We start from the raw sequence: 20,489 nt of genomic DNA, 5'->3' as shown, positions 1-20,489 counted from the left end.
TTGGATTTTATGGGTCTCCAGCACGAGGAGTCAAAAGTAGTGTCCTATACTGTAGTCACTGATTTATCTTCTGGGGCCTTGGAATTGTGCTGCTGACTGCTAGGAGTGGACTAGGAGCTGAAGGAGCCAGGATAAAAAGTCCTGGTCTTCCTCCAGCCCTTGGAGGTCCCCCCATGTTCATTGAGAAAGTGTGGCTGGTTTTGCCCTTCTATAAATGACAGGCATTTTGCATGGCTGAGATTACATTTTAGCAATCACTTGTAAGTCATGTTGTGCTTGATAATTTACAGCAGCAGCTTTTTTCCTGTGTAATTTTCTTAGTTTACTCTATAGCTACTCTGAAATGCATTACCTAATATTCCACTGTGTTTAAAAAAATAAGACTCTTTTGGTTATATTGTTTTCCATATTCTTCTGCTTTTGAAAAATAGTACTTTCTGCAGATATGTTGTGTACTGAAAGTGAAACTTTTCAAACAAAATACCAAAATTGGCTATACAACAATGTTTAATAGGAAGTGCAGTGTCTACTATTACTTCTGGTTACAGGCAAAATCAGGTTTAAAAGCAGGGTATGTCATGTCCTTGGCTCTTGGAGAATATTAAGGAAGTAATCATGGGAAATAAATGGACTGAATTATATTAGGAGGGAAAATAAAATAACACTATCAGCTGAAGTCTCTATTTGCAGAGAGAATGTAACCTTCTGGGCAGCTCCTGCTGTTGTGGGCTGTCCCTCTGCAGCTTGGTTCGTGGTGGAAAGCACTGTTTACTGCTCCAGGGAAAACTCCTTCCCATAACCTGGTACTTGACACGACTACCATTTGTATTGACCTATGTAGTTTAATGGAAGTGCATACTAGTTCCTTGAATGTCCTTTTTTGTTTGTTTGTTTTTGCCCTCCTGTGTACAGTCATCTAAAGGGATTGCTCTAACACAACAAAAGGTGGCTTGTGGCTTTTTATTTTACCAGAGGGACAGGTAAGTCAGTCCTTGATCACAAAACCAGAACCAGAGTTAAAAAAGAAAACATAAAAGCAATGGAAAGGAAACTTTAAGTATATTTAACACCAGCCTCCTTTCTTGGAATTCATTCAAGATTTTGCAGAGGCATCTCAGTCCTGAAGCCTTAGGGGCAGCTTAACACTGCTGTATATCCTGGGAGCTAAGTTTCAAATTAGACTTTAAGCTAACTTTGAAAGCTGGAAAACTCCTTTTCTGTGCTTCTCCTTTTTTTTTTTTTTCCTTTTCTTTTTCCCCCTCATCTGTTAATTTAGCATTTGACATAAAATAAGCTCTACCAAGTTAGACAAAGGATTTACCTTGCAGTTTCCAACAGTAGCCAGTTGCAGAAATACAGAGAAATAAAAGCACAAAGCAAGCATCTAGTGATGCCCTTCCACAATACGGTTTGTTCCCCATGAAATGTGGCAGAACTGGAATGGTGGTACTATTAAGTTAGGTACTACTAAAGGTTTATTTCATGTGTATTCAGTGGTTGTCTATGCATTTGTATTGCAAGAACATGTTCGCCTGCTTCTTGGGTTTTTGTCATTTACTCAATTTACTGTTATTTACTCAAGAGGAATACAGTTTCTGAACTTTCACTGCAGATGGTTGTGATGCCTCAAGGTCTTTTCCTGTGCTGTTCTGTGGGACTGATCAAAATGCAACAGTAAGGACACTTCTGCCTTGAGGAGTTTATCTGCATCTGAATTCTGTTTTACCCATTGATTACCACCTTTATTCTACTGTAAAAAAGCTTTCTTCTGATTGCGACACTTTGAAGATTGTTACAGTGCTGTGAAATCACTTATCAGAAGAAGTATTCTCTGTACCTACTGAATTTCTGGTTCCTCATTCATTTCCTTTCCTCTCATGCAAAGACTGTGATAAACTGTGCAAAAGAGGGATTTCAGCACCCTAAATGGCAGCTTTAACAACTTTCCCTTGATCCTATGTCAGTTTGAGGACTTGGCTATCCTGAGACAGAGGAGATGCAATTTGTTCAACTGAAAGATGCTTCTGATCTTGTTTTCATATAAAATTTGCTATGCAGCAGAGGAGAAAACTGCAGGAAAGTCCTGACAATCTGGATAGAAGTGGTCATGTTGAAAGTGAGGAACATATTGTGCATGTCTTACAAAGATGTCAGGCCTTGTAGGGGGGTCTCTCACAGCTATCAATTACTCTGATGCAGTAGTAAATGGGAAAAAAAAAAGTAAAATGTAAAATTACCCCTTCATCTTCCTGTGCTGGTGCATTGTGAAGATAAATTCTTTTTGAAGATATATAAAATGCTAGTGATGAGCATCTCACAAAATTCAAAGAACAAGTTAATAATACAGTCTTCAGAGCAATAAAAGAGGCCTAGGGCCCAAACACTGAGGAGAGCAAAGAGAGGAAAAAAAAAAAAATATATATATATATATATATGTATAAAGTAGCAGTTCAGTAAACATTCTCTGCACTGAAAAGTTTAGGAGCTGTTTGGAAATCAAAATATGATTAGGTAGGACAAGAGAATTCAATTAAAGCTGACCAAATGCTTAATTGCTTTATTTTGCAGTCTCGCTAATCTTCTTTCAAAGTTAGCTCTGTGTATAATATATTTTAGCTTAACCTTGGTATGAATGTGTTTTTTGTCATTCTTTTCTTATTTTAAAATGGAAAAAAACTAATCATGAGACTGTTTATTATTATTAAAATGAATGTTATTTGTTGTTGTTGTTTTTCTGTGTTACTTTCTGTTTTCTTGATCCTATTTATATGCCTTAATTGGCAAGTAATTGCTTTCCTAATCCAGATAAGTAGTGTTGAGCTGTGAACTGCAAAGTCACAGCCTTTTAGATTGATATGTGGAGACTCTGCTGTTGTTGGAGCAGTGTCTGAGAAGGATCATTGAATATTCTGAACTGCCAGATGAATTAGCTATAACTCCTATCGGTATAGAAAGATAATCTCAGATATCTGTGGGCTGTAGCATTCCGTGATAAATGTTTCTTCAACAGAGAATGTGAAATACCAGAAATAGAAGGAAATAGATAGGAGTGTGAATAATCCACTCTTATTGCATTGATAAAAGTTTTAAAAATAATTTAGAAATAATTTATCTTTAGTCACTTTAATGAATTGTTGTACTCTTATTCTCAATACGCTCTCAGAAGATGTAATCTGAAGACTGTTCTCGGATTCACAGTAACCAGTGCATATTACTGGATAGTAGTTCTGGCTCACCTAACTATCCAGCAAGACTAAGTCAACAATACTTTTCTGCAATAGGAATACTGAATTCTTCAGAAGGACCTAGTGGTAATCTTGTTAATATTTTATTGTTTGTGCAGTTACCATGATTCATATAGATATCCTTGTGTGATATTTTTATTGTTGGTAGAAAAAAAAAAAAAGTAGCAACTTAACAAGAAATTATAATTGCTCTTCACTTGGGGGAAAAGTACGATTAAGAAGAAAGATTATACCAGTTCACCATGCTTCTTCATTACATTTAGCTGAACTGTCTATTTTAGGAGGAATTTTCACTGATTTATAGCAATCCCTTCCAACTTCACTGTGGAGTTGCACAGAAAAATACACATTTATTTGCATATTCACAATCGCGTAACGTGGACTATGCTATGGTAGTTTAGCTTTTATACCTTAGCATTAGGTTGCCCCTGAGGAAGACCACAGATTAGTCTAGAATTTGTACAGTACAGGGAATAACGTAGGAGAAGGGTACTGACCTTGGACCTTTTCCCTCCCAGTAGTTCCAGAAGTAGCAATAATGATCTGCTGTGTTTTTTATCCCCTGTGCAGAGATGGACATGAATTTGCTGAGCACAGAAATAGAAAAATACACTGGAATACATTAAAGATATAGAAGACTGCATTATTTGTTTCATTATTTTCTGGGAGAATATGTACTATATGTTCAGTTGAACCGAATTGTGTATCAGTTCTACTTTTCTGAAACACCTGCTTCTGTTAAACAGAAATGAATTTATACATGCAGAAATTGTGTCTGTTTGAAATTGCGTAGTAGAAACAGGCCCCAGATGTTACAGTTATGTAAGGGCCTAATCTAAAGCCAAGCAAAGAGCGCCTCGTAAGCTTCATGTCATGCCAATAAGAATGTTTTGGAGAGAATTAACATCAAAGGATATATCAGTGAGCTGACATTGTCCATAGCTATTGTAAGTGTAAAATCCAAATGTGTGCATGGATGATGTACCTTTATTCACTGTGTTTGGAGTTAAATTTATACTTTAGGGGGCGAAATGTGACATAAATTAGCTTTAATACAAAAATGCTTCATTTAGATGTTAAGTACAACTGTCTGTTTCTTAAAGCCTTTTTTTTTTTTGTATATACTTTGGTAAATGTTACACAAGTGTTTACTTGAGTTAAGTGGGGGTAGATATTTTTTTATGTTTTGAGTTTGAGATACTCATTTTGAAACAGAACTCTTTTGTACTTTAAAACTGAAAGAACATTCCATTGCATAGCTATTGCTATGAATTGCAAAATAGAAATTAAACTCGCAAGGGAAGTTAGGCCCTTGGTGGGTTATCTCATAATATTTCACAGTAAGGTTTGGTGCCAGAGGCTGGTCAGGAAAGGGAACGGCTTAGGCAGTACATAACTTATACCCTTACTTAATTTACACAGTACTTAACTATGTATGGGGTCTTCATGTTAAAGAGTTGGTTGAGGAATCTCAAAAACATGAATTTATCTTTTGAGGGATTGTGCAAGACTGGTGAGGTACCCAATGACTGAATAAAAGCAATTTTGGTCTCTCAGATAACTGAAGCAAAATAAGTTTTGGGGAGCGCCTTATTACTTGGGCAGATAATGACAGGACAAGAGGGTATGGTTTTAAACTACAAGAGGGGAGGTTCAGATTAGAGGTTAGGAGGAAATTCTTCACTCAGAGGGTGGTGAGGCACTGGCACAGGCTGCCCAGAGAAGCTGTGGATGCCCCGTCCCTGGAGGTGTTCAAGGCCAGGCTGGATGGGGCTTTGGGCAACCTGGTCTGGTGGGAGGTGTCCCTGCCCATGGCAGGGCGTTGGAACTGGGTGGTCGTTCCAACCCAAGCCATTCCATGCATCTATGATTCTATGAAATACAATTTCTGCTTTTAAAATTGGAAGAAAAGGAGAAACAGAAGGATCCACATGAATATATCAGATTTAGACATGTGGATTGACAAGTTACCAGGCTTTATCTAGTCATGCATTTTTCCATCAGCAAATGCCAGATAACATAATCCTTAATGAGGCAGTATTACAATAAATTCTCTTAATTTGTTTGCCATATGCTAAGAGTGCCCACATGTCCACATATAGATCAGTTGATGATGAGAAAAATTACTCATATTTCTAAAGTTTTATTACTTCTGAGATATTGCCTATTGTGATCTCTAGCAACTCATTATCTGGTTTGTCAACAAGAACTTTTTTAGATAGGCATCCATTTTCAGCTTGGGACGGAAAAAGACAGAGTCCAAATACATCATTTTATCAATTAAAGAAGTAAAATAAAAATACTACAATAAAATAAAATCAGACATCCACTAATGAGTTTTTTTTAGACTGAGTATTTAGGCTTTCAGTGCTTCTACTGACTCGTTTGGACTATAGTCCAAACATATAGTAAAATTTCATAACGTTGTATTTAAAATTGATTGAAACTTCTGATAAAAACACTGTGTAAATATAGAATATTGATATTTATTGTTAAAGCTACTTCTCTTCTCCATGAGTGCCATACAGGACTAAAGAATAAAGGAAAATAGTAGTCATTGGATGAATTGTGTCCCTATTCTATTAATAAAGACCTTACATTTTTCTGTAAGTGACTGAAGATCACTCACTTTTGTTCTAAGGCACATTAATTAATTTGTCGAGAAATGCACAGCACACAGCTTTTAATAGACACGGTACTTCTCAGGTGACAATTCACCCTCTTGGGCAAGAAAGGGCAGAAGTCAGATGGCATTTTTCCACTCTAGTTTTGTGACAATCTGTTGCTCAGAAGTTTTGTTTAAAAAATAAATTAAAAAAAAAAAAGTATTTCCTATTCTATGTCTAGAAGATTTAGGGAGATTTTGAAACTTTATGATCAGTACCAGGGAATTTCCCTGTTACTGTGTCTGCAACTTAAGTCATCCTTTTACTGTGTTTTCTAGTACAAAGTTCTTTTGTTTCAATATTGTGATGCCGAAATTTGCCATATTGACAGCCTGGTCTTGAAAGCTTGGTTTTGGTATTCTGTAAAATCTGCTGAAGGACAGAAAGTACGCTTCTGGAATCAGGGCTGCCCTGTACTAAACGTGATATTCCAGCTGGGACTACGATTGTGTATTCAGAACAGTTCTGATTGGCCCCAAGGTATTTGTGTCCCACAGCATGCCTTAAACTCTTTAAGGATGTTGATTTTGCCAAAAAGCTAGCTCAGTAATTGTACTGGAAAAAAAAAAAAAACTTTATTAATATAGTATTGCATCAGAAATTGCTATACTTCTCACAGCCTTCTAAAATTGTAGCTTGGACTTTTCTGTTTGCTTCCTCTGAAAAACAGTAGTGGTTTCAACATTTCCAGTTTAATAATGCAGCCTAGGATGCCTCCTGGAAGTCAAATTAAATTATACAAGCACTTGTTGATCTTCTGTGTAATTTATTTGTTATATTTTCCTGAATCCATTTCATGTAAATAGAAGTATCTATTTCATGAGAAATAAATCTTTGGCTATCATATATATATGATAGGTTTCTGCTGATTTAATTCTACTGTTTTAATTTAATTTGCCATCTCAACATCTAAGATGAATATTGGCATCTGAAATTGTGCTAAGGTTTTAACAATCCTGCATTCCCAGACTCCACCTTCCAAAAAAAAAAAAAAAAAACCACAAATGAGTAATCATGTATAAACTAAAAACCAGCTCTAGCTAGAATTGTAGAATTGTTCTCTGAGCTAGAATTGTTAAGAATGTGGTATGCAGTCGTTGTAAATAAAAAATAAATAAATCACATGTACAGTTATTTTTGTTGGGGGAAAGAAAAGAGGATAACTTTATATTGACCTTGGTACACCTTAGAAGTGACAGTATAAAAATATGTGTAGAAACCAATTAATATAAATGGAAACCACTCTGAAGTCTTTATTTATATATATATAAATATATAACATATAATACATATATAATGTGTTGATTCTTGTAGTGAGAGAAGTAGGTGTCCCTCTCCAACTACCTTAGACTTTACAGAGTCTACTTACAAAGTCAGTATTATGGGTTTGGCATATGGAAATACAAAATGTTTTCAGCTCTCACGGACCAGTTTTGACTTGATGAGACTTTGCTTCACGTATTAAAAGCCTGTCTCCAGGTACAATCAGAAGAGATTTCCTGGCTCACTGAGCAGCTGGAGCCCTCCGAAAATGGTTGTGCTTCTTGCTACTCTCAGGAGTCGCTGCCTTGTCATTTATTTCTTGGTGGTAGCAGGGGCAGAAAGCTGGCTCCCTGCTGTTCTTTGTTCATACCTGTTGCTCCCTGTACCTTATTCCTCTTTGCTACACCTTCGGAAACCTCTGATCAAATGCATACATTTATTCTTCTTTCTTCTTATTTACCCTATACTCTTAATTTAAGCCGGTTGACCCTAATCCTGCAAACTCTTAAACGTATTAGGGGCCGATAATGGCATGCATAGGAGTTTTCCTGACACTGAGTGGACCAGCTAATGCATGGAAGTACCAGAATACCGATGTGGCAATTTTTTATTTTATTTTTTTTTTTAGAATGGTGGCTTTTATAAGCAACCATGGTTGAGGTTCATTAGAATGTATCATCTGACTAATTGTAGTCAAGCTTAATTTTCCTTTTACTTGGGAGATTTCCCACCTGACTTGAGATTTCCAACCTGACATACCAGTGCCTAACATCTCTGTTCAGAAAGGGGAAAAAAAGTAAAAACAAATCCATATCCACAAACATAAAGAAATCTGATTATCTGTTTTTCACATTCAGACACTTCTCTGTGATTTGTTTATTACTGCATAGCTAGTTGTTGGACGTTAACAGGAGGCCATGTGCGCTGCAAGGCATGCATCTGAGATTAATAAAATGTTGTATTACTCCAGTAAGTGTGCAGGCTTCTTTCCTAAGTCGTCAGACGTTGCTGGGAGCACAGAGCCCTCCCACTCCTACTTGTTAATTGATGGTGACGGGTTCTCTGCTGAGCTGTAACCTAACATAGGAACTGAATCAGATCAACAGCTGAGCGAAATCTCCAGCAAACAGTATCACTTCATATAGGCAAAAGCTTGGCATTTTAAACCAGGCCTTAGGACGAGAAGAAACTCAAATGTTGGTTAATGCAGGCTGATTTGCTGAAGTTTTTGCCAGCGTGCTGCTCTGTTTTGGAGATTTCGCTCCTGGAGGAAGCGTTGCTGCTGCTGGAAGGGCTGGCCCACTTGGAGCAAGCCTGACATGCTCGACAGACGCCTGATGGCTCCTCAAGCTAAGCATGTTACGCCGGGGGTAAGCATATGCTGAAGGAGTGCAGGCCAGATGCTGGGGAGCGCTTTCATTTTAATATGAAGTGTACAGGCTGGCTAACAAATTAACTTAATTGCAGTTAAAATGCTTCACTTTGCTCTCATGTAGCCAATAAATACTGTTGAAAAATGTGCCTGCCATACAGTAGAAGACCAAATTATACTTTTGAGCTTGTTTTTCTTGTTTTTCTTTTTTTTTAAAAAAAAAAAAAAAAAAGAGGTACTAAATTGCTGTCTTTCTGAAAAACTGCAAATACTGGAGTTGAGCAGAAGCGAAAGCCTGTGCAGGTGGCTGCTGCTGCAAGCGCTTCTGTCTGTAACCCTGTTAACCATAGCTGAAATGAAGTAGCTTGCTGTTTGTACTGTGCTCTTAGGATTGTGCTAAACGATTGTTTTCTCCTGAATTTGAGAGCAATGGGACTCTCTGCTGGCAATACTTTGAAGTACATTCTCTGGACAGGCACAAATGTTATGCTCTGATATTTCTGCTTTGGGTTGGGTTGTACAGCTGTCACAAGTGTTGGTTTGGCAGCATCTTCCCAGGTGTGTGTCCCTAGTGCCAGGGAATGATAGCAGCAGGTATCCCAGCACCAGCAGTGCTTCTGAAATAAAATATAGACAACAAATATGTTATAAGAATTGTAATTGGGTGTGCGTGGTTTTCCTTTTTGTGCCATAGGATACAGAGAATGGAGATTTAAAATGGTAAAAATAACGTATTTCTGTAATAGTAAAAACAAACGTTAGCCAAATGCTTGGCTCAAAAACTTGCTGTATGAGAGATTTGAATATGGTTGCAGTGAAGAAGTGTATCAGAGGCATGATGGCTGCTTTTCAGAATTATTCCAACAAAGCTCAGGGACAGTGACTCGTGTAACAGCTGCTCCGCATCACTCTTCCTGAAGGAAAGCAAATCTGAATTGTTTCTTTCTCTGGATTATTTGGGGATCTCCAAGTGGGAAGTGGAGTGATTATTGCTGACTTCCCTTCTGTCCACCTGTGGACAACTGCCCTTCACTCGGGATCTAAATCCGCACCTATGTTTGGGGGATGGAGGGGACTAATTCATCAGTGGGTTTTATAGGTATGTCGTGACGTAGGAAGGTATACAACTGCTGTCTACAGCTACGCCAAATTTGTTTTCGGCATAGATGTTCAGGATAGTGGAAATCAGCTATTACACTTGTAACTATAGCTGACTTTTGCATTTTCTAATGTTATTAACATAGTTAAATACTTAATTCTTTAAGTCTTAATATATCTTTTCCCATCAGTTCTTAAAAATTCTGATTAATTAGTGTGTTTTGGCATTCTCTGACAATCCCGGTACAATTACAAATGGAGAAAATCTGGGAGATTATTCCTGTATCGCAGCATGAAGCAGTCTGAGCTCTACCTGGCATCGTCATAGAGGTGCTAGTGGAAGGAGGAGAGCCCCTGCTCGAAAGGGCAAGAAGATCTCAAGGAGCTGTGCTGTGGATATAAAGGACTTTTGTAGCAAGAAAGCAGGATAGGTAAAATGCAATATGGGTGGAAAGGAATAAAACTTGACTGGAACAATTCATCAACATTCATCATGTGGATTTCTGCTTCATGGCAGGCCCTTAATACGGGGAATGGACCAGGGGAAAGGAGGGAAAAAAAAAAAAAGCAATTTCATCTGTGCAGCGTGATCTGCATTTCTGAACATTTACTCAACCCTTCTTTCAAAATGATGGTTGAGGACTCTTCTTTTCCTGATCCCTCAGTTTTTCTCCTAGTTTTTGGATATGTTTTGAGGGGGAGTGGGCTGTTTAGCTTGGCTGATACGAATTTTGGCCGTAGTCACTCATTGTTCAGAAGGATTTTATAGGAAACTGTGCTTGCAAATTAGCTTCTTTTTAGCAGTAACAGTCCTCAAACACTATATAACTGAAAAAAAAAAAAAAAGTATTGTTTAGGTGGCTAAGCAGAAAGCAATGGTAAGATTGGGAAGATTAAAAGATACAGCCTGATTTCTCTTTCATATTTTTCACATGTGTAATTAAGTAAAGTGACTATTAGTGATAGTCTCTTAATGTCAGATGTCCCTTGTAACAAGTTAACTGCTGAAGTATTCTAGTCAAAATGTTATAATAAGATAAAATAATACTTATTGCATAACCACTGACATGTTTTCACCACCAACACAGTCCTTGTGACATAAAATTCTACAATATGGAAAATTCTGTAACTGCCAGAAACTGTAAGCACATCAGGCACAGTAATTCCTTATGGTCTGCCGAGGCTGTCATTGCATCGCGGGTGAGGTGAGGACACAGTGTAGTGATATCCTGACTTTTGCCAATTTGTCCCAATATTCCTGAATTTGTTTTCAGCATCAGTGGGGTATGAAATTTCTGCTGCTGTTTTTAGTTCAAATTGTAATGAACGAGCCTAAAATCAAACAGGTTAATTTTGTTATTTTCTTACTAGGATGGACAGTGCACAAATGCAGAATAAAAAGCGTGTGAAAGAAGGGGAGGTAAAGGGCCTCTGAACCTCCATTACATTAAGGTTTACACTTAAAACTTAATGTTTACATTTCACTGAGGTTACATTTACATTTACATTACCCAGTGGCTGTTGAGCCACTGGGCTGCTCTGTTGTAAAGTGACTTTTTGCTATGAGATAAAATGCAGAAGATATTATAATTGTGAAAACAGGTTTTCTAATTACATATGCACATGTGATTTTTGCAGTCTTTTTATTACTGATCCCTACTATCCATTGTTATGTAGAGAAATGCTGTACTTATATTTTTATGCTCCACTGTTTCTGCACGTGCACTGCATGAAGACCTGGTGCTTACATTGTGCTTGCAACTGCTTAATAACAGTAACCGTTGTTCTGAGAAAAAGATAGTTCAAAAAGTATATTGTTTACATTGCTGCTCATGCAGCATTTTACATTTAAACAAGCTTTTGAGTATTAAAGCGTATGGACAGTCTTTGTGTAACAGCTCTGAATTTTAGGTTGGTTCCCTAAGACAAGATTTATGCAATCCCACTTTCCATCTGTTAGTTTTGCTTCTCTGTAACTTCAGTCCAATGGCCAATTTAAAACAGTCTTACAGAAGTCTCGGAGTTACTGAGACCTTCTTGGGGGCCTGGCTGGAGCTGCTAAAGCCATTTGCTCTGCATGCCAGTGTTTAAGTCAAGTCACTCTCTGGGGTCTTCTGGCATCTAAAAGATAGCATCCCGCCAGCTGATTAGCACAAATTTAACTCCAGAGTAGTTGAACCAAATGCTGCCTCTTGTTCAACCAGCAACTCACGGAAAGAGAAGGGAAGTTTGGTGAGGGGAGGGGAACTGAGTGTGCAGAGCATGTGGTGTGTAGGGAAATGAGAGCAAGCTAAAGGTATTGTGGAGGTGTGAGTGGGAAACCAGGCTTCATTACTTCTGCTGTTCACAAAACAACTTGTTTTTCTGCAGCTCGTCATTAATGATACATTGCATTTTGCAGTCTTTTAATGGATATATATATTTTATTCCCTGAATCTTTTGAGGCTGCTGAAAAGATGCTGACAGATTGACAAGTTAGAATACTCATCACTTAAAAATTATTAACTTGACAGTAAATTATATTTGTAGACTATTAGTATCAGAAAATCATTTTTAAGATCTACTAGCAATTCTGGGTAAAAGTTAAATTTCCTTTTGAATGGGCTTGTTCTGATCCAGGGGTGTCATTGGTAAGACTTGCTCCCATTGTGATAGTTTTCACTCAGCATCTTCTCAGTCTGACAAAGTCCTCAGTAAAGTAAGCATCATTGTTTCTGTGCAATTAAATTTGTACTTGGTCAAAGCTTTTCTTTGCAAATTTGTGAGACCCAGACATGCATAGGCTTTGTTCTCTTATGAAGAGACTATGATTTTGCTTCCTTAAGCGCCACTCAGTGACTATTTTTCATTTGAAAGGTTCTGGTGGTTTCTCTTTGTCATATCCACATACACTTTATTATTATATGATAATAAAATAGGCATATCTTTCTTTTTTTTTCCTTTTCTAATAATGTAACAATGGAAAAAAATGTATTTGAAAGAGTAATCTCTTCAGTATTTGCTCTCTAGAAACTAATGGATTGTAATATAAGGTATTGAAAAAAAGTAACATTTGAAGTCTAAGTATTGCTTTTCAGCAATATTTCCAGTTCATCTTGGAAGCAGGATCACTGTGTACAAGGAATGAGTTACCAAAGTGCTTAATCAGGTAACAGTTTCAGGAGCTCATGCTACAGTGGAATGCTATAAAAGTCAATTTCAAGCTAAGCACTTTGAGAACTTTCTGCCAGATTTCAAGTAAATTGGTGAGTTCCCAGAACATTGTGATATTTCTGGCTTTCATATTTTCTGGCTGGATATTTTCTGTTAAGAAAATGTGATCAGCTTCTATTGCTGTGCTTTCACATGAGTCTCGGCTTTGTTATAATTTGTATAGACTTCACGTAACTAGCAGCATAACTGCAGAAATCTTTTGTTTTAGGCAGAGAAGCTTAAGGTTTCTGAACTAGACTGCTTGAGAGAATCCTTTTCTTACGTTTTAAAAGCAACTCTGCATTGATGCTGGCTTAGTGTAAATCCATTATTCAGGTCATCTCATGCCCAACACGATAAACTCCTTAGGTTCAGTTTTGTGATGATAGGAGAGGAGAAATTAATGTAGTTTGGGATTAAAATAATATGTTTTTATAGGTCACTACCATATTAAGCTGAACAATTATGGATTTGATCAGAATCCTTATGATATTCACTTTTTGTTGTCATTGTAGTAAATCAATGGTTTAGTAAACTTTTTGTACTCAGTAGGAATTTCTTGGTGACTGCAGAAGTCGTCACCCAACTCACCTTAGTGTCACGTATCTGAACCTGGAAAAGGTCTGCTGAAACACCAGAAGGTTCACCTTTAAAAGTCCAGCTGAGGTGCAGAAAGTGCTGAAGCCTCTCTCAGAGGATCATGACCTTGCAGTCTCAGGTTAAGAAGGCAAACCCAGCAGAGAAATATACTTTGAGGTACACATTTTGAATTCTCAGTAATGACAACACTGAAGAACCAGGCTGTTCGGAGCACTTATTTAATCAATGTTGACTGTGAATTGTAGCAACAGGGAATTAAAAAAAAAAAGTACCAAACAGAAAAATGTAATTTAAGAATCACAAATTTATGCTGATCTAAAAGAATATAACTGACTTGGAAACAATATATATATTTTCAGTGTAGAAGAGAAAAGACTCTGGAACCCTGTCCCTTATATTCAGGATCTAACACTCTTACTCCCTGCCAACAAGATTTCTGTTAATTAGGGTGGACAGGGCAGCAGGACTGCAAGTATATTACGGCTGCATTTCAGCAGGGGAGTTCTGAAAATGCCTTTCTCACATATTGCATTAAATCTGTGCATGGTATAACTTAACTATTCAAATTATCTCCATTACCTTCCTAACTTCTTGCTTCACTTAGTTAGCAGACTGCTTCTTCTGACTCTGCTTTCACCGCAACACACTGAGAGTTACGGTTACTGTTCCTATTAGCCAGGGTTATGCTTCTGGCTCCCTGCTCATTAAACTGAAGTATGTTTCTGCAGTGCCAGGGTGACATTCATACTCAGAGGTGCGAGAGGTCATTACAACAGCACATATGCTGCCTAAATTCCACTTAATTCCTATTCTGAGCTCTGAAGTGGGTCTCAAGTGATACATAGTCCTTTCTGCCGAGCAGAGTTTTTCCAGCTTTTGCACTGCACCAGAACTCATTTCACTGGAACTCATTAAATTCTACAAACCGGTTCTCACAAAAATTAAACATAATTAATAGTACTTCTAGGGTTGCCAAAAATGCAGGCATCAGAAATATTACAAATATAGTAAAAATTAGGAATGGGAACTGAGATTTGAAGGCACGATGAGGCCAAAGTAACCACAACATTTGGTGAGAATCAGTAACTTAAATTGATGGAAATATGGAATGATGGCTTGTGCCAAAAATGAATAAACAAAAGCAAAGTGTGCCAAAAGCCTTCTGTGGCCTGCTGTTATAGCTCTGCTAATCAGATATGCTTTCGCTTCTGAAATGAGAACAGAATGCAGAGTTATCAATAGCTCACGTTTTACATGGACTTTTATAAATATGACTTTAAGGTATGATTGGGTTTGGTATATGAATTAATGCCTCATTTTAAAAAACAAAACAGTTTTAAAGGACCCAGCACTTGGACCATTCCACTGTGAAATATCACTTGATAAATGAATGTCCTGAGGACCCAGAGGACAACCTCTAACTTTAGCATAATTTTCAGGATGTGGAGATGTGGACAGAGGTAGTTAGTATCCATGGCAGTTCATGGTGGCTTCTGTAGGAGGCTACAAGCCAAAGGGATTCCCACAGTTGTTCCTCAGTCACTTGCTCTGGGAGATAAGTGTTTGGCGATCATCAAGTTGCCTGAGGCACGTGAAATATAGTGTGCACCCAGGAGTAGACATGTTCCGCATATGAGAGTTGAAGTCCTCTCACTGGGAGTACATCCCAGTTTTAATTTAATGTAGCATTTGATGTAGCAGATCAGCAGCATGTACTGGTGACTTTAAAGAGTTAAAATACTAAATTTTCAGTGGAAATCTGTATTTTCTAAGGAACGTTAGCCATCACAGGCTATTTTTTCCAAGTTGTATAGATTTTATATATTTTACTTCAAAGATTGGTTCTATTATTGCTGTTCTTGTGCTCCAAAGCATATGCATTTCTCTTCTTGCAATTAATTTTTCCCCAGCCTCATAAAGCTCTGAGAAAGGTTACAGCTGTTTCAGAAATGTTTGGCTACACTTTGAATTGCAGGCCACTTCTGCACGTGTCTTAGACCAGTGAGGGCATGTTGACCACTTGACTTGCTCCTTAAGTTTGTATCCCCATTCTCTATGCTTCACTGCTTCAAGACTGAAAGAATATGATATTCCCCATGACTGCACTATATTAAAACAAACAAACAGACAAAACCATACAAATAAATATTGCCCATAGATGGGAACAATCACCTGTGGACTGATCTTTCAACTTTATAACACCTCTCCAATATCAGAGGAATGCAGAGGACCTATTATACAACTAAAATGGTACCAAAACTTTACTATGTTCATGACTGTCCTTGTGAGTTAGGTTAAATGTTTTAGTATTTGACTGCAAGAATGACAGCCACTTGTAGCTTGTTATTTCTGTGACACTTTGAGAACATGCTCATGTTATCTTCTAATGCAGGAGAAGATAGCATGTGCCCCTAATGTATGTATATTTGCAAGATGAGAAGTCTAGTCTGCTGTTAATGTTATCACTGCTGTATCCTGAAATAGAAAACTGCAGGCAGATTGGATTGTGTTAGAGAATGGTAACCATAATAACCAATAACAATCTGCAAATGATAAGCAGCTTCAGTGTTTAAAAATAAAATTGAAATAGCTTTCCAATAGTTCCATGGGCATACTTTCAAACTTTATTATTCATTAATTGTAAGGTTGTTATGGGGATCTAAGATGTGACATTAATCTTAAGGAGGTCTTTAATTATTGCATCTTCATTTAGTTGACATTGTTTAGTAATATACCTAAATGAAATAGTATCTCATCAAATAAAATGTTACTTATCAACCCTTTTTCAGATGTACACCATATGTAGAACATTACAAATATCCAATGTAGTGTATGGTCTTTTATGTAAGGAGATGAACTTTAAATTTATGTATATGTAATACAATACACTGAAAAGAAATACAAAGTCTTCTGGATTTGAATGCAGAGCACCTCTGTGGTTTGGAGTCTGCACCGTGTTCTGGGATGTTGCCCAACGCTTCTGAAATGAAAATCTAAGAAAAAACAATATCCAGTGAACCTTTTAATTGATTCAAACTATGTATTTTTGGGAGCTGCTTTAAAAAGAAAGGAAGGTGTTATCCAAGAGAACTGGAAGAAGAGGTCTGTGTCGACTTGTCCCCCCCTCCCATCATAATTTACAGATAGGAACATTTAGCAGGAGCTGAATTACGTACTGATAGTGAAAGGATATGAGCCTTCCTGCAGCAGCATGGTGCTCTGACCGATGTTAACTCTTATGGGTTAGTTTGTTTCCAGTCTCCTTTGCTGAGAGAGTCCGATTTCCATAAAGTACTCAGATACTTCTTAGAAGGCAGTCTCATTTCCTTGTTGCTTTAACTACTGGGACACTGTTTACTTGTGTAGTTCATTCAAGGAGTAACTTTGGCTATAAGAACTGAAGAAGACCAATTCTTCAAAACATTCCTAAGGAAGAGGGAAACACAGGCTTCAGTTTCCTTTGGTAGCTCTTTCATGGATCAATAACACTTCTGGAGCTGCAGTTGGGCACAGTGTATGCCAATGTAAGTGCAGTGCCCGCAGTTATCCTGAGCACCATAGGAGAAAATGAATGGGACAGCTAAATTGCTAAATTTCATAGGAAAAACTGAAAAATTACTTGATAATTATCATTTTCCAATTTAAGTAACACTGTTAAACAGCTATGTAGTGTTGATGCGGGAGAGGATAGTTTGGAAGGCAGGTAATTGAAGAGAAATAGCTCTTGCTCTTCGGTCTTGTATGTGAAAAGAAATGAGTTTTCTGGAGTTTTCTGCCACAGGTAAATGAAAAATGAAAATAGGAGCATTGCCAACATTCCCTTAAGCACAAAGCACTCCTTGTGTTTACAAGAAAATTCTTGTTGCTAGCTGTGCAAAAGAAAGTTACAAGCTATTGATGCTCTTCACTGGGATTTGAATGTGAATCTGAATTAGGTAAGAGGGAGTCAATTGCTTTCCATTAGAGTTCTTGAAGGAAAAAATAGTTGTTACTGCTGGATGCAAGTTGAAAGATTTGTGTTTATCAAGGAGCGTCTGTTTAGTCTATTAACCTTGACAACCGTGTCAGCAGTTTTTTCTGTTTGTTTTCCCAAAGGCACTATGTTGAAGTAGTATGATATACAAGGTTATTTATAGTGGAGACGATTCATAGCTATGCTTAAAAGACATGGGTCAGAGTTTAAATACTGGAGTTCAATGCTGTCCTAGACAATTTGAAAAGTCATTATGTTTAATCTTTGAAAATTAAAATCAAGGGGTGGAATCAATAACATATCAGCATGTACTAGACTTTACGTATATATATATATATATAAGTTTTTTTATGGTTTCACAGATTTCTTGAGGTAGGAAGGCACCTCTGGAGATAAGCTAGTCCATTTGCCTGCTTGGATCAAGGTCAGCTAGGGCTGGTTGCCCAAGACCAGGTCCAGGCAACTTCTGAGTATTTCCAAAGATGAAGAGTCCACAAACTCTCCGGACAACCTGTTCTAGTGCTCAGTCACACTTACAGTAAGAGGAAAAAAATATATATATTTTTTCCCCCAGTGTTGCAACTGAATTTCTTGTATTTTAATCTGCATCCATTGCTTCTTGTCCTGTCACTGGGAATCACTGAAAAGAGTCTGTCTCTGTCGTTTTTTACTCCTTCCCATTAGGGATTATACACATGAATAGATTTGTACGAAAGGAACAAAACTTACAGAAACAACAAGAGCAAAGAGTCCACATTCATTGACACACCTACAGTTTAGATTGCCTGCCTTTGTTAACAGATGTTTCATATTGCTACTGCTGTCCTTGATTCCATGGATGAGTAAGGACTACTCTACAAGTGATTGTATACATTAGAACACTTAAGAGAGAATTTCTTTTATTCTTGTGATTTACTCATCATTTCAGACTATAGTCTTGACTTTTATGGCCAAACCTCCAGGTAGCTTGTTTTTCTTTAGTCTGAAGGCTGGATCTTAAGGTGCAGTCTGGATCAAGCTGTGTTTGTTTTCCTGTGTAACTCCTTGTCACACATACTTAAAAGCATGTGTTGTGCTGGAGGGTACCAGTGGAAGAGAGGAGCAATTCCACACTGTGGCAGAGTCCTTAGCTTTGTTTCCACATTCTTTCCTTGCAGAGTTGTTGCTGTACTTTTGGCACTCTGTGTTTATCCCAGCTCCGTTGCTATCCTAAACTTGCTTTCTTGCTGAAGTCTCCATCCTAGAGGATTTTAGGTAGTCGCTAATTGCTTGATCAGGCAGTTCTGCTCGGGCATCCCAGTTCTGGGTCAGCATCTTTCTGAGCTTCTCCATGGTATTCCCCTCTTCCCTGGTTACCTTAGCCTAGCTTTAGGCTAGTCAGGTAGCTGACTGTCCCTGTGCAGGTCTTTCCAAATCCTATTGTGTTCCATGCCCTACCTTGAACACTTGTATCACTCAATCTTCATGTGTCTGCTGGCCTAGCTTTTAGTGTCTCCTTCCTGTAGGTCATGCTGCTTACTTTCCTAGTTCTGCACTTTTTTTTTTTTTTTTTTACTTTCCCTTTTCCCATTCCCACAACTGCTGCTGTCCCATCACTGCCTGATTCCCATTTCCAACCCACTCTTCTCTCTGCCATTTCCACTTCTGTGCTTACTCTTTCTACACTGATGCTGATATTTTTCATCTGTACTGCCTTGTGGCAAGGATCAATACTGGAGAGATGCTGTCCTCCAAGTCCTGGTCAGTCCCATGCCACACTGAGCCACTGGAGAAGGGGTGCACAGAGAAAATACACTGCTGTCACTTAGCCATGGACTAGGAGTGGAGCGCAAGCCATTCACATGTTGTTATAAGTTTAAACATCCTCAACAGTGGTGACATTTTTGCAGACTAACTCTTGAACCATAAAAACTATATACAGACTTGCTTTCTGGAGCCCTAAGATAGACTTGGGTACCTGTCATGATGTTTCAATTCAAGAGAGCAATGAGCAATTCAGCTTATTTACCGTCCAAGCTGCCAGACTCTGGCTGCTTGTACTGTTGGTAGTGAGAATTGCTTGTGACATGTAAGTCACTTATGGTGACAGTCTGAATAAAGCCCTTAGTCTCTGCTGAGTGTATGTGAACTGTAATCCCCCCCCGCCCCCTGATTTCATATTCATGCCCAAAGTACAGCAGCTGATGAAACTGTTCAGAAAAAGATCACCACAATTTTTAATACATGGAGAGCAATATGCTTTCCTTATTCTTGATAGTAGGAACAGTTGTGACAGTTCCGCTGTTTTTTTCCTTCGTTTCTTTTTTTTTTTTTTTCAATTGCTTATAAGAGCTGTATAAGACAAGTAAAGTAATGGGTGATGACACTAGTTTTGCCTAGTATTGACAGGTGTGGTTTCACATTAAGAAGCTGTGCAGTAAAGCTCAGACAATTATGTTCAAATTAATAAGCGTATGTAACCATGTTCTTTCAGCATCAGTAGTGGCACCTGTCTTGGATGAGTGATAATTGCATTCTGTTAACAGTGTTTTATATCTGTTATTTACCTTGATGCAGGAATGATGCATGTTTGGTTTATTTGTGGCAACACCATATTATGATATTCCTTGTTTGAAGCATACTTTGCAATTGATATAATGTGAAGTGACCAGTCTGGCTGACAGATTAAACTACTGCTGTTTTGTAAACATATGGCTGGAAGATAGTGAAAGGAAACAAAATTAATATCTTCTGATCTCCAATATGCTCTTTCCAAGAGTACCTATCTTGGTTTTAACTCTGTGTTTGAATATATACACTAACTTAAATCATGATTTATGAATCACATCACATACAGTCAACAGAGGCCCAAAGGTCTGTTTTGACAGCGAAGGCAGATTGAGAGAAGAGTATTGTAACTCATGCAAAGAAACTGAGATAGTCAAGATCTATCTAAAATAAGCAGGGGTCTGGGGGAGGAGGAACGAGGAAGATGTCTACACCATATTTGAACTGCATCATTTGGTGTTTTTCTTAGGTGAGAGATCTGGTCCTCTTTTCTATGCGCAAGACAGGGAAGTTAAGCAGCACAAACTGTTTTT

General features: G+C 37.8%; 1 protein-coding gene across 10 annotated transcripts in view; it reads left to right on the top strand.

Moving 5' to 3' along the window:
* Positions 1-20,489, top strand: part of CACNB2 (calcium voltage-gated channel auxiliary subunit beta 2) — a 243,719-nt gene that overhangs the window by 117,453 nt on the left and 105,777 nt on the right. Inside the window, exon 1 of one of the 10 annotated variants that reach the window (XM_013172084.3) lies at positions 6,970-8,544. The exons of 8 other annotated variants lie outside the window; for them this stretch is intronic. In XM_013172084.3, coding sequence (XP_013027538.1) covers positions 8,494-8,544 — 51 coding nt within the window. In that variant the 5' untranslated portion in view covers positions 6,970-8,493. One more of the 10 variants, XM_013172086.3, reaches the window with a different exon arrangement.

This window comes from Anser cygnoides, chromosome 2 (genome assembly GCF_040182565.1).
Source record: "Anser cygnoides isolate HZ-2024a breed goose chromosome 2, Taihu_goose_T2T_genome, whole genome shotgun sequence".
Classification (NCBI taxonomy): domain Eukaryota; kingdom Metazoa; phylum Chordata; class Aves; order Anseriformes; family Anatidae; genus Anser; species Anser cygnoides.
This window is presented reverse-complemented; position numbering and strand designations above follow the sequence as displayed.